Source organism: Neoarius graeffei, chromosome 2 (assembly GCF_027579695.1).
Source record: "Neoarius graeffei isolate fNeoGra1 chromosome 2, fNeoGra1.pri, whole genome shotgun sequence".
NCBI classification, from domain to species: domain Eukaryota; kingdom Metazoa; phylum Chordata; class Actinopteri; order Siluriformes; family Ariidae; genus Neoarius; species Neoarius graeffei.
The window spans coordinates 92,855,147-92,874,202 of record NC_083570.1 but is presented as its reverse complement, the minus strand read 5'-3'; the positions used below and the strand labels follow the sequence as shown (position 1 = coordinate 92,874,202).

General features: G+C 40.9%; 1 protein-coding gene across 1 annotated transcript in view; it reads right to left on the bottom strand.

Moving 5' to 3' along the window:
- gfra4b (GDNF family receptor alpha 4b) overlaps positions 1–19,056 on the bottom strand; it is a 240,374-nt gene that overhangs the window by 67,100 nt on the left and 154,218 nt on the right. Inside the window, exon 2 of the mRNA XM_060910537.1 lies at positions 8,091–8,366. Within this exon, the coding sequence (XP_060766520.1) occupies positions 8,091–8,366 (276 nt within the window). The remainder of the gene's footprint in view (positions 1–8,090; positions 8,367–19,056) is intronic.

Sequence of the window (19,056 nt, the reverse complement as noted above, 5' to 3'; positions counted from 1 at the left end):
ACTTCCTAGGAGTGGCTCCCCCAAGTTCTAATCACCATCACCTGTACCTTTTTGTTTCCGTTTGTATTTATACCCCTTTGTTTGTTTTGTTCATCGCACAGCATTTACATTTCGTGAGCCTACTGAGCATTATCATTCTGATTGTATTCCTGTGTATGACCCTTTTTGCCTTCCGGTTTCTTCCCCCTTCGCCTAACCCTTGTGTTTGTTTGTTTGCTCATTTCTTTTGCTTCCCGGTTTCTCGATCCTCGCCTGTTTTCCAATTACGATTTGCCTAGACCTTGTGTTTCAATTGCCTGTGTGTTTCTGATTCCCGGTTCTTGGACTATTGCCCGTTTCCTGACCACGATTTGTCTAGCCCTCGTCACTGTTTTGGATCTCTCGGTATTGACCTGTCCTGGCTTTTGTACTTCGTCTTTTTCCATTGTGCTCATTAAAACCTTGAGTTCATTCATAATCCACGAGTGTCTGGTTTGTTACAGCCACATTACAATTGCTCATGTGAAACCCATGCTGCAAACCACAGCATCACAGACCTCCACTTGTTGTAGCAACCTTTTCAACCATGTTAACAGTAACAAGTGACAGTGTCAGTACCACCATAAAATGCTCCTAAAAGTTACCAGATGCCAGGACCCCCTAAAGTGAATGACGCATGAAATGGAATGACGAATGACAGGTAGTAAATTTGAACAATAAATGGTCCCTTGTCATTCAGATTCTTACAAATGGAATAACGATTGAAATCTTTAGTTTTAGACCTCCCTAGGATAAGATAAGTGGGTGCTTGGTGGGATATCAGCTTTTACAAATGGAATGACAGGGTTTCTATATGTATTGACTTACTTTGAGCTAATGTTGTCAGTGATATCACCTTTTACAAATGGAATGATAAGGTTTCTAGGTGGAATGACATACTTTGAGGCAATGTTATCAGTGATATCAAATTAACAAATGGAATGACATTGTTTCTAGGGCTAGGGTTAGGTTATAGGTGATATCACTGATAACATTGCCTCAAAGTATGTCATTCCACCTAAAAACACTGTCATTCCATTTGTAAAAGGGGATATCACTGATAACATTAGCTTAAAGTATGTCATTCCACCTGGAAATGCTGTCATTCCATTTGTAAAAGGTGATATCACTGATAACATAACCTAAAAGTATGTCATTCCACTTAGAAACAATGTCATTCCATTTCATGAGCTGAAAGCATGTCATTCCACCTACATTTCAATCGTTATTCCATTTATAAGAATCTGAATGACAAGGGACCATTTATTGTTCAAATCACTAGCTGTCATTCGTCATTCCATTTCATGCGTCATTCACTTTAGGGAGTCCCCAGATGCCACCAAATGGGGTCCCTTTTCAAAATGTTCTGGGAGAGGCCAGAGGAGTGAAACCCCCACCTCGTACTCTTCTCCCATGTGCCTTTGGAGCAGCATGGCCACCCAAAAGTTCGGGCTTTGTTTTAATCGTTGCAAGAACACTAAATCTTACTTCAAGCCTAGCATTTTCATGTTTGTCATATCTATCTATCTATCTATCTATCTATCTATCTATCTATCTATCTATCTATCTATCTATCTATCTATCTATAATGATAGATAGCTATGACAAGCATGAAAATGCTAGACCTGAATTAAGATTTAGCTCGCTAGACAACAACCAATAAGGCTTGGTGATACAATTGTATTGACACCGCGATAAATTATGTCACAATACACTTTTTTGAGATATTGTAGGTATTTTTTTTTAAATACAACATCAATAACCCTATTTTGTTGTTGTGGCAAATTTGTTACAAACCTAAATATCATGAAACATATCATGTTGCATTATAGAAATATCTTCAAATTTCATTATAGTAATTATGCTCGTATAAAGTAATTGTGCTTATTACTCTACTTTCAGTAGTTTCATACATAACATTACTCATATTAGTGGAGGGCGGCACGGTGGTGTGGTGGTTAGCACTGTTGCCTCACAGCAAGAAGGTCCTGGGTTCGAGCCCGGTGACCAATGAGGGCCTTTCTGTGTGGAGTTTGCATGTTCTCCCCGTGTCTGCGTAGGTTTCCTCTGGGTGCTCCGGTTTCCCCCAAAGACATGCAGACATAACTGGTGGCTATAAATTGACCATAGGTGTGAGTGTGAATGGTTGTTTGTCTCTGTGTGTCAGCCCTGTGATAATCCGGCGACTTGTCCAGGGTGTACCCTACCTCTTGCCCATAGTCCAATTTACCTGTGACCCTGTAGAACAGGATAAGTGGCTACAGATAATGGATGTTAGTGGATTACAGTACTTTACATGAATATCGGTGAAAAATACTTTCACCCTTTTTTTGTTGGTATATTTAGTTTTTCCAAATGCTGCCTGCAACAAAAAGTCATGACTTTTTTTCTTGTGCCCAGCTACTAATCCAATCACTTATGTTGCTGTGCATTTTATCATTATTAATAAAGATATTTCAATCATCCAATCAGATGCATACCAATTTGTATCAACACCAACTAATCATTGGACAAGAACTTCCTCTTCAAAAAACTTAACATTTGTAACTTTTCATATGAACTGAGTTGAATTTCCAACCTGAAGAATTTCTGTTGAAAATAAACAACAACATGCCTTTCTAATATTTAATTTGCACTTTTATTTACATTGAAGTGTGGATATTTTTAAAACTCAAGCATAATTTGGACAACCAACTTCTACATTTAATTGAGTAAGATGCTGAGTTTAATTCAATTTGAATCAATCATGATTTAACTTCATTTGACATTGGCACTTCCATCCCCTGTCATGCCTCTATGAACCCCTATGGGTTTTTTTTGTTTTGTTTTTTAAATAAAGATGACTTGATCTTAGTGTTGCCACCTGTCCCGGTTTTTCCTGATTGTCCCGGATTTTCATGGTCTGTCCCGGAAAAAAAAAAAAAAATCCGGGACACTGAATGTCCCGGTTTTTTGTACATGATGGGCAAAATGTGTATTTCAACTTGCGAGCCAGCTGAGAACCAGTTTGCTTTTCCATAACTTGCCGTGCTAAGCGGAGCCACGTCATTACGTCGCTGCATACATCATTACATCGTTGTATACGTCACTTACGGCGCTGTATACGTCACTTACGTCGCTGTAGACGTCAGTTACGGCGCTACGTTTACATAAACCTTGGCGCGAATATCGAAGCAACAACAACAATAATAATAATAAATGACTTCGCGTTTGTACAGCTGCTGCTTCTCGTCGCTTAAAAATGGCGATCTTTCGCGGTCTTGTTATTGTTGTTGGTCTTAACAACTCCGCCCCTCGCTGACGTAAGCGGTTCTTTCCTCTGGCCCAGCAGAGAGTTGGTGCTAGCCTGGAACCGGTTTTTCTGGCCCAGAGCCAGTTCTTTGTCAGTGGAAACAGAAAACCCGGTTCCAAACTAAGCACTGGCCCCGAACCATCCCTGGAACTGCTTTGGTGGAAAAGGGGCAATGCAGGATGCTTGGACTGATAAAAGAAACAGACTCTCTGTTGCAATGGTGAAGGCTGAGCTTCAAGTCAGGCTAAACTTTCAGTTGTCCTGTACTGAGTTCAAGACATTCATTGAAAATCAGCCAGGACTCATAGCAGCAGCAAAGAAAAACACCAAATATAAATGGAAGATTAGGTAAGGTTTTGGTGAATTAAATGAAATCCAAATAGTCTTATCTGCCTACTCCTGTATGTACTGTATGTGCCCAGTTATATCAGTTACATGTCCTCCTATGTATTTGTTTAGCCAAGAGCAGCAAGCAGCAGAGGCACAGGCAAGCACAAGCAAAGCACACACCACACTCTAAGCAATCAGGTAAGCTGTTGGACACTACACCTTACATTGTTACATTCAGGTATTCTTAGATACAATGAAAAATTAGATTATTTTTATTCCACATAAGCAAACAAACAGACCTTAATTACGTATGTATTCCCCTTTTACCTGTGCCCACTACTGCCCCCAGGTGTCCATAACCAAAAACTCATCTCATTATCTCTAGCCGCTTTATCCTTCTACAGGGTCGCAGGCAAGCTGGAGCCTATCCCAGCTGACTACGGGCAAAAGGCGGGGTTCACCCTGGACAAGTCGCCAGGTCATCACAGGGCTGACACTAAGGCCCAATCCCAATTCTAATTTCTACCCCTTCCCCTCCCCCTTCCCCTTGGCCCTTCCCCTTGAAACTGAGCTACAAGGGATAGGGCTTGAAATTCAACCCTTACGTATTGGGATAGCCCTTCAACGATCGCATACGTCATCGCGTACCTCCGTCAGCGTTTACGTTAGCAAAACGCGACCAAATGCGTCATTGGCTGCGACCAGCCGCTACAGTCAGAGCCAGAGGCAGAAATCTCTGCTGGCAGGGTGTGATTTGTTAACTAACACCACTGAATGGGATATCTTTGGCGCTTCGTGCACCACATCCGACAGAATGAGGTGTCAGAACATTCATGTAAACAATAAAAGCGAGAATAACAGAACAAAACGTACGCAGTAAAGCAACCGAAAACAATACTCACTCCCAAAGCTTTTTAGCAGCAGCTTGAATTTCAGAAATCGCTGCTCATTCTCAGCTCGAAAGCGAATCAAGCGGCGTGTTTCCTCTGGATAACAACTTAAAACACGTAAATAATGGAGAAAATACATTTATGACAATCTTTCGCCACGGGAACCGCCATCTTTCTGAAATCCGCATGAAATCTCGCTGAAATCCGCATGGCATTGTGGGAAATCACTCAAACCCCTTCGTTCGGAGTCAGCTCCAGGAAAATCTCCGTTTGGAGGGGTACAGAAGCCCTACCCCTTCCCCTACCCCTCCGCGTTAACTGGGATTGGGATACCCCTACCCCTTCACGTGAACGCGCAAAATGGAGGGGAAGGGCCAAGGGGTTGGTCCAAGGGGTGAAATGGGATTCGGCCATAGACACAGACAACCATTCACACTCACATTCACACCTACGGTCAATTTAGAGTCACCAGTTAACCTAACCTGCATGTCTTTGGACTGTGGGGGAAACCGGAGCACCCAGAGGAAACCCACACGGACACAACATGCAAACTCCACACAGAAAGGCCCTCGCCGGCCACGGGGCTCAAACCCGGACCTTCTTGCTGTGAGGCGACAGCGCTAACCACTACACCACCGTGCCACCCCAACCAAAAACTGTTGGAAATAAACCAAAATAATGAAGACCTGCTATATTATGTAAAGCAATTAACTAAACAAATAACTAGCAAAAGCGTAATTTTTACTAATTAGAGCAATACAATTTCGGCGTAGAAGGGCAATTTTTGTCTTGGGTTAGATGTGCGAAGGGCGCCATTGCTTACAAGCAAAAAGGTCAATTGGATGGTCGAAATGTCCAGGATTTTTGTCAGACACAGGTGGCAACCCTACTTGATCTGGTCCTCTATGTTATTAGATGTCAAGAAACCACTATAACCCCTGCATGTTTTGGACTCATCCCCAGACCTTATCATCTAGTAAGACCAGTATACGCCAGTATAAGCAAAGTCCACTATAAGCCAATACAATACTTCATACCTCATACTTCATGCAGTCTATAGCTGGCAAAGTAGGGCAAGACTGTGCATCAGGGCATTGTCATGCTGGAACAGGTTTGGGCCCTTTAGTTCCAGTGAAGGAAATTTGTAATGTTACAGCATACAAATGCATTCTACACCAATTATGTGCTTCCAACTCTGTGGTATCAGTTTGTAGAAGAATCACATATGGTCAGGTGTCCACATATTTTTGGCCAAATAGAGCAGTTTTAGGCATATACACTTGATTTATGGAATATTTTATATTATTCTATCCACATTTACTGGATATGAGCAATCATGTGCTCTGATTGGCTACTCTATTACTAGGATATCAGCTCATATACCATGAGAAGAGAAAAACAAAATGGCGGAACATGTTGCTGAACCAACCGAGGACGAAATAAAAACTTTACTCAAAAACAAAACCCCCCAAAAATACAAAAAGCAACAAAATATGGAATAAAAGTATTTGATTGTCAAAACATATATTTTTTTATCTTTCAAGAATTATTATTATTATAGCATTTTCACAAATTTCTACTGTCATTTCACCGGTTTGTTTACATTCTAAGCAGAAATGATTTTGTCAGATGTTTTGTATAAAGTTTTTATTTATCGAATTTGCAAAAAATAAAAATAAAAATGCTCTGTTTCTCAAAATCCGGTGAATGTGGATAGAATAAAACAGTTATTCCACTCATGCCATGTACACACGTAGCCGGGTATTTTTAAAACCGAACATTTCCCCCCCCTCCGTTTATAAAAATGTTTTATCCACACCACCTCGTCTTCGAAAAAAATCCCTTCCACACATAACCGAACATCTGCGTTTTCAATCACATTCATAAGCATTCCAAACCTGTAGATGGCATTATTTCCCCAAATCCTACCCCCTAATCACATCGCCTGTGCTCTTGGAGCAGTAGTTGGGCTTCTAAAATTAAACATGTAAATAGCACCTGCACAATAATTAACACTTTCAAGGCACTACTCCGATCCATTACTCTTTAGCTAGCCGCACACTACGCCGATTTTCAGCGTACCGAGCCAACTGAAGTCGCGAGTCAGGCGTAAAGACTAGTTTTCGATTGGTACAGACTCATCTCACAGCCGATTCGAAAAACTAATCGGGAGCCAGACTGATCGGCGAGAGTCGCTAGCAATAGCCAATCATATCTTTCGCATATAACACGTGACATCATTAAACACAATTTCTAGCGCGAGAAATACGTGTTGGTAGCACCTAATGCAGGTATATACTGTAATTCCATAGACTGAAGCTTTATCCATAGACACAGTGGGCTGGAAAGCCACTCTGCTCAAGTTGTGTGGCTGAATTCCAAATCGCTTTAACTCCCCTATATAAGTGCACTATTTAAGGTTGAAAATAATAGCTCATGCAGCCTAGATAGTGCGCTACATATTCCATGTTGTGTCATTTGTAATTCAGCCTGTAGCATCTTCAAGTGTTGGATTTAACAGTAACGATATCCAATAGCCAATCACAAAGCTATTAAGTTGTCACGTGTCGCTTCAATCGCGACTGCACTCGTCAACAGTCGGGGGATATGTGCGTGCCCTGTCGGGAGTCGGCTCTGAAATGGGTCGGTTCGGTACCGCGTGGATCGCCATAGTGTGCGGCTAGCTTAAGTCCATGCTTAATCTGGCTTCTGCAGTAAACAAAGGTCGCACGTTTGACGTCAGGGCAGATTTGTTGTCATTTTTTTGGCGCAGATTGTGACGTTCTAAAACGCAAACCTCCGGTTATCTCTGTCTACACGAAAAGGCATACACAGAGTTTTCAAAAATCTTCACTTTGCCCGGAGTTTTTTTAAATATTCGTTTTTGATGTGTTTTCATGTGGATGACAGGCCAAAACGTAGAAAAATATCTTCGATTTAGCAGATACCCGGCTACGTGTGGACGGGGTCTCAATCTCATTGTACATGGCTTATAGCCAACTCGGTGCTACGCGCCTCGTCGGCTATCAGCTCATGTATGACTTGATTTCATGGAATAACTGTTAAATATCTATTAACTTAAAATGTCAGATTATTATTAAAATTCCATTTTGTATCGTACAATTTCCAGCTCTTTCGTATCCACATCCAGCATGTTGCCATGTTAATAAAAGTGGCCTTTACACCAGACCCTGGCAGTGCACAGACCCTGAAGTGGGTATTTTAAACAAAAATATGTCTATTTTCACATGGCATCATTGTGATTTCTAGCTAAAAACATTACAAAACATACTTTGCAGTGAACGTCCATAATATAAATATCACACTGGTGGCATTTGAGTTGATAGCCAGGCATTGTCTTACTTCTTTGATGTATAACAATTAAACTTTATATGCATTGTTTCTGCTTTTATGTTTTATATTAATTTGTTAAGATCATTACACTGGAAGTTACCTATCATTCTGTGACTTGTGTACTTATTTATTTAGGGGAAAGCAATATGATTTTTTTCCCTACTAAGTGCTCCTGTAGAAATCAGTGGCAATAAAGAGCATCTCACCATGTATGCCAGACTGGTAGAGACTCCAGTATATACTCAGGCAGTTTTTCTCTCTCTTCATACCACGGCGGCACTGACAGCCATGCAGCGGGCTGGACAGCAGAGCAGACACAGCATTGGCACACTGGCTGCGTGCACCGGGGCCCAGCTTCATGCTGCCGTCTCCGGCCACACACTGACGCAGGGTCCTGAGGCGCGGGCTGCATGTCTCATCACTGGAGCATGAGTCCCCAGCCAGGAGGCAGTCTCTTCCTACACATAATATCACCTGCAGGGCTGTAACATACACACATAAGAGCATCAGTGCAGAATTGTTTCAGATCTTAAAAGAAGGAATGTGCTGAACGAAGCCATGGTTCAACATGTACAGTGGATATAAAAAGTGTACACACCCTGTTAAAATGATTTTTTTTACATCACAAAAACCTGAGACCACGGTAAATAATTTCAAAACTTTTCCCACCTTTAAATGTGGCCTATAACCTGTACAATTCAATTGAAAAACAAACAAATCTGTTAGGGGGGAAAACATTAAAAAAAAAAACATACAATAAGCTGGTTGCATAAGTGTGCACACCCTTAAACTAATACTTTGTTGAAGCACCTTTTGATTTAATTACAGCATTCAGTCTTTTTGGGTTCACATCTGCCATCAATTAAAATGACTCTGATTAACCCCAAATAAAGTTCAGACATTTACTCAGTTGCATCCTCCAGCAAAAGCCAGGGTTCACAGAGAGCTTACAAAGCAGCAAAGGGATCTCATTGTTGAAAGGTATCAGTCAGGAGAAGGGGACAAAAATATTTCCACAGCGTTAGATATACCATGGAGCACAGTGAAGACAGTCATCAAGAAGTGAAGAAAATATGGGACAATAGTAACATTATTGAGAACTGGACGTCCCTCCAAAATTGATAAAAAGACAAGATGAAAACTGGTCAGGGAGGCTGCCAAGAGGCCTACAGCAACACTGAAAGAGCTGCAAGAATTTCTGGCAAGTACTGGTTGTGTACTACATGTGACAACAATCTCCTGTATTCTCCATATGTCTGGACTATGAGGTAGGGTCAAAGAAAAACATCCAGGCCCGGCTAAATTTTGTAAAAAAATACATCAACTCTCCCAAAAGCATGTGGGAAAATGTGTGATGATCTGAAGAAACCAAGGTTGAACTTTTTGGCCACAATTCCAAAAGGTATGTTTGGTGCAAAAACAACACTGCACATCACCAAAAGAACACCATACCGACAGTGAAGCATGGTGGTGGCAGCATCATGTTTTGGGGTTGTTTTTCTTCAGCTGGAACAGGGGCTTTAGTCAAGGTGGAGAGAATTATGAACAGTTCTAAATACCAGTTAATTTTGGCCCAAAACCTTCAGGTGTCTGCTAGAAAGCTGAAGATGAAGAGGAATTTCATCTTTCAGCACGACAATGACCCCAAGCGTACATTGAAATCAACAAAAGCATGGTTTCACCAGAAGAAAATTTAAAGTTTTGGAATGGCCCAGCCAGAGCCCAGACCAAAATTCAATTGAAAATCTGTGGGGTGACCTGAAGAGTGCTGTGCACAAGAGATGCCCTCGCAATCTGACAGATTTGGAGCGCTTTTGCAAGGAAGAGTGGGCAAATATTGCCAAGTCTAGATGTGGCAGGCTGATAGACTCCGACCCAAAAAGACTGAATGCTGTAATTAAATCAAAAGGTGCTTCAACAAAGTATTAGTTTAAGGATGTGCACACTTCTGAAACCAGCTTATTGTATGTTTTTTAATTTTTTTAATTTTTTATGTTTTTCCCCCAAACAGATTTGTTTGTTTTTCAATTGAATTGTACAGGTCATAGGTCACATTAAAGGTGGGAAAAGTTTTGAAATTATTTATTGTGGTCTCATTTTTTTTACATTAGAAAAACCTATAATTTTAACAGGGTGTGTACACTTTTTATATTCACTGTAAGTTATTAAAGCTGCTGTGAGGCAAAAATCTTTTCTCTGCATAAAAATGCAAATACTGATTTTTTTTTTCCAATGACCTCTGGGGAGGCCCCCCAAAAGAGTTTTCTTTTTAATTAGTACTAAATTGTGTGCACTGTATAGTTTAACTTGGCCATGAGTGAAAAGGATATGAAATTGTAACACATGCATATGATTTACTTTCAACTCATTTCGAGTTTTTCCATCCATCCATCCATCCATCATCTGTAGCCGCTTATCCTGTTCTACAAGGACGCAGGCCAGCTTGAGCCTATCCCAATTGACTATGGGCGAGAGGCTGAGTACACCCTGGACAAGTCGCCAGGTTATCGCAGGGCTGACACAGAGACAAACAACCATTCACACTCACATTCACACCTACGGTCAATTTAGAGCTGCCAATTAGCCTAAAGCCTAGGCCACAACCGGCCGTACATGCTCCTATGGCCGGTCTACGTGCAAAAAATGCAAGAAACGCAAGGAGGGCGCGCGTGTGACGTGCTGATTTTCGAGCCGTAGACTGGCCGCAGAGGTTCTTTGTCATGTCAAACAAACTCTACAGGCGCTTACGGTTTTTTTCAGGTTGCAAGACAAACTTACGGCCAACGTGTGTCTTTCTCCACGAACAAAAAAACGCAGCGATTTGGGAAATGCCAAAAATCACACAGCCAAAAAATCGTATGTCCGGTTGTGACCTAGGCTTAAAGGAACAGTCCACCGTACTTCCATAATGAAATATGTTCTTCTCTGAATTGAGACGAGCTGATCCGTACCTCTCCGAGCTTTGTGCAACCTCCCAGTCAGTCAGACGCGCTGTTACTCCTGTTAGCAATGTAGCTAGGCTCAGCATGGCCAATGGTATTTTTGGGGGCTGTAGTTAGATGCGACCAAACTCTTCCACGTTTTTCCTGTTTACATAGGTTTATATGACCAGTGACATGAAACAAAGTTCAGTTACACAAATTGAAAAGTGGCGATTTTCTATGCTATGGAAAGTCCGCACTATAATGACAGGCGTACTAACACCTTCTGCGTGCTTCGACAGCGCATTGATACCTTCCGAGTGCAGGTATCAATGCGCTGTCGAAGCGCGCAGAAGGTGTTAGTACGCCTGTCATTATAGTGCGGACTTTCCATAGCATAGAAAATCGCCATGTTTCAATTTGTGTAACTAAACTTTGTTTCATGTCACTGGTCATATAAACCTATGTAAACAGGAAAAACGTGGAAGAGTTTGGTCGCATCTAACTACAGCCCCAAAAAATACCATTGGCCATGCTGAGCCTAGCTACATTGCTAACAGGAGTAACAGTGCGTCTGACTGACTGGGAGGTCGTGCAAAGCTCGGAGAGGTACGGATCAGCTCGTCTCAATTCAGAGAAGAACATATTTCATTATGGAAGTACGGTGGACTGTTCCTTTAACCTGCATGTCTTTGGACTGTGGGGGAAACAGGAGCACCTGGAGGAAACCCACAGAGAACATGCGAACTCCACACAGAAAGTTCCTCGCCAGCCGCTGGGCTCAAACCCAGGACCTTCTTGCTGTGAGGTGACAGTGGAAACGACTACACCACCGTGCCGCCCCATTTCGAGTTTTTGTATTAACTTATATATACACAACTCCGATTCCAAAAAAGTTGGGATAAAGTACAAATTGTAAATAAAAACGGAATGCAATGATGTGGAAGTTTCAAAATTCCATATTTTATTCAGAATAGAACATAGATGACATATCAAATGTTTAAACTGAGAAAATGTATCATTTAAAGAGAAAAATTAGGTGATTTTAAATTTCATGACAACAACACATCTCAAAAAAGTTGGGACAAGGCTATGTTTACCACTGTGAGACATCCTCTTTTCTCTTTACAACAGTCTTTAAATGTCTGGGGACTGAGGAGACAAGTTGCTCAAGTTTAGGGATAGGAATGTTAACCCATTCTTGTCTAATGTAGGATTCTAGTTGCTCAACTGTCTTAGGTCTTTTTTGTCGTATCTTCCGTTTTATGATGCGCCAAATGTTTTCTATGGGTGAAAGATCTGGACTGCAGGCTGGCCAGTTCAGTACCCAGACCCTTCTTCTACGCAGCCATAATGCTGTAATTGACGCAGTATGTGGTTTGGCATTGTCATGTTGGAAAATGCAAGGTCTTCCCTGAAAGAAACGTCGTCTGGATGGGAGCATATGTTGCTCTAGAACCTGGAGATACCTTTCAGCATTGATGGTGTCTTTCCAGATGTGTAAGCTGCCCATGCTACACGCACTAATGCAACCCCATACCATCAGAGATGCAGGCTTCTGAACTGAGCGCTGATTACAACTTGGGTCGTCCTTCTCCTCTTTAGTCCGAATGACACGGCGTCACTGATTACCATAAAGAACTTCAAATTTTGATTCGTCTGACCACAGAACAGTTTTCCACTTTGCCACAGTCCATTTTAAATGAGCCTTGGCCCAGAGAAGACGTCTGCACTTCTGGATCATGTTTAGATACGGCTTCTTCTTTGAACTATAGAGTTTTAGCTGGCAACGGCGGATGGCACGGTGAATTGTGTTCACAGATAATGTTCTCTGGAAATATTCCTGAGCCCATTTTGTGATTTCTAATACAGAAGCATGCCTGTATGTGATGCAGTGCTGTCTAAGGGCCCGAAGATCACGGGTACCCAGTATGGTTTTCCGGCCTTGACCCTTACGCACAGAGATTCTTCCAGATTCTCTGAATCTTTTGATGATATTATGCACTGTAGATGATGATATGTTCAAACTCTTTGCAATTTTATACTGTCGAACTCCTTTCTGATATTGCTCCACTATTTGTCGGTGCAGAATTAGGGGGACTGGTGATCCTCTTCCCATCTTTACTTCTGAGAGCCGCTGCCACTCCAAGATGCTCTTTTTATACCCAGTCATGTTAATGACCTATTGCCAATTGACCTAATGAGTTGCAATTTGGTCCTTCAGCTGTTCCTTTTTTGTACCTTTAACTTTTCCAGCCTCTTATTGCCCCGTCCCAACTTTTTTGAGATGTGTTGCTGTCATGAAATTTCAAATGAGCCAATATTTGGCATGAAATTTCAAAATGTCTCACTTTCGACATATGTTGTCTATGTTCTATTGTGAATACAATCACTTTTTGAGATTTGTAAATTATTGCATTCCGTTTTTATTTACAATTTGTACTTTGTCCCAGCTTTTTTGGAATCGGGGTTGTGTATCTCTCTCTCTCTCTCTCTCTCTCTCTCTCTCTCTCTCTATATATATATATATATATATATATATATATATATATATATATATATATATATATATATATGAGTGATTCCACGCTTATGGGTACTGAAATGGGGACATGAACTTATTTTTAAAAATTCACCTAAAACCATTTCTTTTTTTACCATCAGGTCACAAAACATGTAATCTTTAATGAATGATATGTTAAAAGATAACTTTAATTTTCTGAGATGTAATAAAAACATATTTATATGCCAAAGTCAGAATGTAACAGAAGTGTTGTGGACATATATATTCTCAATTTTAACAATGTAGGATTACTTTTTGAAACATAGGAAGGTGATGTTTTAGCAAATATAATTAATAAACATGTGTAGTAGAATAAACATAAACATTCTTTCAATAAGATTAACATGGTATATAGCTAGATTGTAATTAATTTGTAACAGACGCGAGATGGACAATCGTAACAGAAGTAATGTAACAGACATCATTTTGGAACTCATAGGCTTGACTTTGGCATATAAATATGTTTTTATTACATCTCAGAAAATTAAAGTTATCTTTTAACATATCATTCATTAAAGATTACATGTTTTGTGACCTGATGGTAAAAAAATAAATGGTTTTAGGTGAATTTTTAAAAATAAGTTCATGTCCCCATTTCAGTACCCATAAGCGTGGAATCACTCATATACAGGGGTTAAATTGGGCCGGGGCTGTCCGGGGCTGAGCCCCGGCACATAAGCTCGGAGCGGATGGCATATGATCACGCACACATCAAAAGCAACAAACCCTTTTCACGATTTTCAGTTCTGAATAATTAAATATCGTTTTATTAATCAGTAAACCCATGACTTTTATGAGATAGATCATAGTTTTCCTGTTAACAAGACAATCTGTTAAAGCTATTTAGAACAGAACTTGCGATCAGAGATTCTGGTTTCTGGAACACTGCGTGGGTTGCCAATTCCGCTTTTTATAAGCGACTTTGGGGTTTCTTTTTTTGTGAGCTCGCTTAAAAAAAAATCAGAAGTCGTGGTTTGCGGGTTTTTGGGTTTGTGTTTCAGCGTTGTGACTTGTTTATAATTTTCTCCGTACACCATCTCCCCTTTTACCTGCATACGATCCTAATCCATCAGAGGTGCTTGAACGAACTGTCTGTGCATTTGGCGAATTCAATTTCCATAGTCCCCAGTTATCGACAGAAATTAGCCAGGGGGAAGGGGGAGATGTCAGCTAAAGTTAGCTCCTGAGATTGACCAAAAGTTGAGCCTAACGTTGCCTCAAGTTAGCTACCTTTGGCAAACATAAACAAAACACTCGTCTTGTGCTCTAGCCTTAATTAACTGTTGATAAAAACATCAAATAATACTGAAGAGGGGAAAAAATAATACTGATCTAAATATGTTGTGTTTTTATTTTTAGACAGTATGTGTTTAGCAAAACACATACTGTCTAAAAATAAAAACACAACATATTTAGATCAGTATTATTTTTTCCCCTCTTCAGTATTATTTGATATTTTGTTTTTAATAATAAAAATATGATGATTATGTTCACTGTATTGTTAATATTATTAGTGTTTTATTATTTATTGTTAATATTTAATTTATTATTATTTATTGTTAATATGTGTATTATTAGTGTAATTATTATTGTTATTATTATGTATTCAATTATTTATTTGGCATGTGGTGCTTTTTGTATTGTCTAGAACATACATAAGATGAGCATATTATAGCAGCAAAATAGAAGCACAATCATTTGAATGCAGCAAAACTTTTGCTGCATTCAAATGATTGTGCTTCTATTTTGCTGCTATAATATGCTCATCTTATGTATGTTCTAGACAATACAAAAAGCACCACATGCCAAATAAATAATTGAATACATAATAATAACAATAATAATAAATACTTCCAATGTTATAGTGTTGTTTGTATTTGGCTGCATTCACTGCATGAATATATTTGATTGACAATTTGACTGACAGTGTTTTGGCATATTTAACATTTATCCTCCAAAATAAATCAACTGTTTTGGTTTAAGATTGTGCAAGCCTTCAAATTTTCTCACTAAACATTTCTCCTTCACATTTTTCACCTGTAGGCATGTGACAAGATTTAACATTATATTGCTCAACCTACCTCTGTAAAGTCAGCTAACAACTTATTAAAATGCACCAGAATTCAGCAAATAACATGTATGATAATAAAAAACTTTTGGGGGAGGACCCCCAGACCCCCCACTAATCATTTCCTTCAAACCAATGTACAACAACCTGTACAATCTGTTACATTGGCCAACCAATCTACATTCAAACTGCCATAATGTGTAGGGGGGCACTACAAGACACACATAGGCCTACAACACACAGATAAGGTGTATATCTCTGTGCAATATGATATGGTTATCAAATTAGAGGGTTATTTTCCAAAAAGTGTATTGGGGCAGGGCGGCGGGGGCAGGGGCGGGTACGAGGCAGAGCCCCCCCACATAACCAATCCCAATTTAACCCCTGCTCATATATATAAAACAACAATGTTTATGCAGGAGGCTCTCATCACCATGGTGTTTTTCAGAGAGGTCCTGCACATATATGTCAGTAATCCTGGCAAGAGCACCAGTCCGAACCCAACTACAAACATGGCTGTTCAGAACTACAACACCCACGAACCACAGCGCCCTCTATCACCTGCTTATTAAATACACCTGTCCCTCATTTCCTGGCTTATCAGCCCCTGCTATATAAACACCTCTCCCACTCTCACTCAATGCAAAGTATCGTTCAGTGTTCTTTCCTGTCATACCAAACCTTTATTCTACTTCCTGCTTTACTGTGTTTTCATCCCTTGCTCTCATATCTTTCTCGTTATTCTCTAGCCCTGTCCGCATTGCCCCGTCTTCCGATAGATCGACCCTCGCCTGTCCCACGACCTTGATTCTAGTTTCGTGTTTTGGCTTTTTTTCCAGTTTGCTCTCCCTGCACATACATCCGTAAGTACCTGCATCCTGACAATACAGAATTATAGCTCTCTAATAAACAAATAATATGAACAATACAATAGTTTTTATACAAACAAAAACTAAGAGCGAAATGTTTCTTAATAATGTAAAAAATATGAGAAAATTAAGTTCACCTTTGAAACAATTTGAAATCATTAAGGCTAAAAGAAGAAGAAGCCTTTATTTGTCACATGCACAGTGAAATTCGTCCTCTGTATTAAACCCATCTGAAGCAGTGAACACACACAAGTGAGCAATGAGCACACACATGTGCCCACAGCAGTGGGCAGCCACACTACAGTGCCCAGGGAACAGTTGGGGGTTAGGTGCCTTGCTCAAGGGCGCTTCAACTCAAGGCCACCCCATGTTAACCTAACCACAGCACCATGTTAACCTAACTGGAGCACCCGGAGGAAACCCACACAAACATGGGGAGACCCCTGTCAACCACTGGCCTTAAACCCAGAACCTTCTTGCTGTGAGGCGACAGTGCTAACCACTACACCACCATCCCACCCTAGATGCATGGATTAAAGTTTTCCGTCGCTACGACGGATTTCCGTCAACTGGGAGTGCTAAAGGTCAATAATGAGAGTGATGCAGATCCGAGGGAAAAAAAAAGGGGGGGGGGTAGGCCCATAGGTCTGACACCGATGTGATTTAGAACTTCACCAAGCTGCTGTGATTGCCTGTTGTTGAACCCTTTCTTGTGCTGTGTTTGAGTATATGTAAAGGAATAAGTTGTTGCACTAGATAGGCCTAAATAAATAAATACAGCCTCCGCTACTGTCTAGTCCCAGGGAGGCTCGGCGTAGGCCACTGATGAAACTATTTGGCTGTCCAACTACTAGGCAACTAGGTTACTTGTCTACTACTAATACTAGGCCTTTTGTAGTAGTAATAATAATGATATTTGCCTATTGAAAGGTGATCAGGTGAAAAAGTTGAAGCCGCAGCGAGACCTATGCTATTAAGCCTTTTGTAGGTTAAACAGGCTTCGGCAGACAACATTCTGGAAAGGCTGTGTTTTTCTTTGGTTTGATTAGCCTACGATTTAATCTTTAAACATTATGGTTTCAGCAGTTCGCTTAAACATTGGAGGCTGCAGAGTCGGGCTGCAAGATTTCCCGGCACTTGTTTAAGATGCCAAACTTCATAGTCAGGAGAAAATAATTCCACAGTATTTAGTGCCTCGTCAGTCTCAGAAATTAATAGTGAAGGAGCAACGCAAATTAAGTCCCAAAAAAACATCTCGTAGGCCTATATTTTACATTTTCAAAAAAGTCCGGAATTGGAAGTCGGTCAGTGGAGTGTAATGAAGTGTCTCATTCACTAAGCACAAAAGGTCGGAAAACAGTGGAGAAAACAGCTATTGCTTAAATAGGCTACTAATGTTTTACATTAGTAATTTAATGTATGTGACAAATAAATTCATTGATTAAATAGATAAAGAAGCGAATACTCCGAAGCTCAAAATTCAGGAAAGTGGCTCCGGTGTCGCAAGTGCACAAGAACAGTGATTTGAAAGTTAACCTAATGAATTTGTGCGTGCGCGTGCGATTTCATGAAGAACCGGGACAATTGGCATTCGGTGAAAGATTCACACCTATGACTCATTATATTCGCGCGTGCCCTCTCGCCCACTGTTGCTTCGTTTTCCCGATTTACACGAGTGTCTGAAGATGGAGTTTTCAGAAATCTCCACTCTGCCCAGAGTTTGCAAAAGTAGCTGTTTTCAGTGACTGAAACCTCCGTATAGGTGTGAATGAGAGGTGCAACCGAATAAATAAATATGCGTCTTTTTTTATCCGGCTACATGTAGGCTATCACTGCGCAAAGCCTCTAATGTTGAAATGGTAGTAATATTTGTTAAAATAATAGTAGGCTAATTTCCACATTAATCGGTAAAATGGCACAAGGGATGTGATGGGGGGGATGGCCGTTTTATAAGGGGAATGATTTGGGATTTTTATTTCAGAAGGGGGATGCTATCCCCCCCCAACTCGAGTACTGCGTATTGAGGTATTTCACCTGACGTCACAGGGTCACATGACGCCCCGGTGTCCGCCATTTTGGACGGCAAGCTACATACTAACGCTGCAGACAGAGAGGGAGAACCAGCTTGGAAAAAAACGTGTTACAGACACCTAGAATAGATTAATTTGTCAGTAAGCACTCTATAAATAACCATGGTGTTTGCTTGTTGTGCTGTGGGCTGCCACAACGGACAGGGACAGTGTGCAGGACGCTCCTTTTACCGGTTTCCTACTGACCCAGACAAGAGGGCCAAATGGATTGCAGCTGTGAAAAGACAGGATTGGGAGCCAACAGAGTACTCCAGACTTTGCAATGATCATTTAATTTCAGGTTAGTTTATCAGTCAACGCAATTTTGATAAAATATATAGCAAAAAGTAAATGGGTCAGTGTTTGTTAACCCATCTGAGCAGTGAAACAAGGCAGTGTTAATTTGTCTAGGGTTGCATGTAGCAGACATTTTGTTCTCCTGTTTGTCATGTATTATTTTCCTTTTGATGAATAAAGTTTATAAATACTACTTATATCATGTCATAGCCAGAGCTCGCTAGCGCGCCGGGGAGCTCGCTAGCCGCTCGCTGGCGCGCCGGGGGAGCTTGCTGGCGCGCCGGGGGAGCTCGCTGGCGCGCCGGGGGAGCTCGCTGGCGCGCCGGGGGAGCTCGCTGGCGCGCCGGGGGAGCTCGCTGGCGCGCCCGGGGAGCTCCGGCACCCG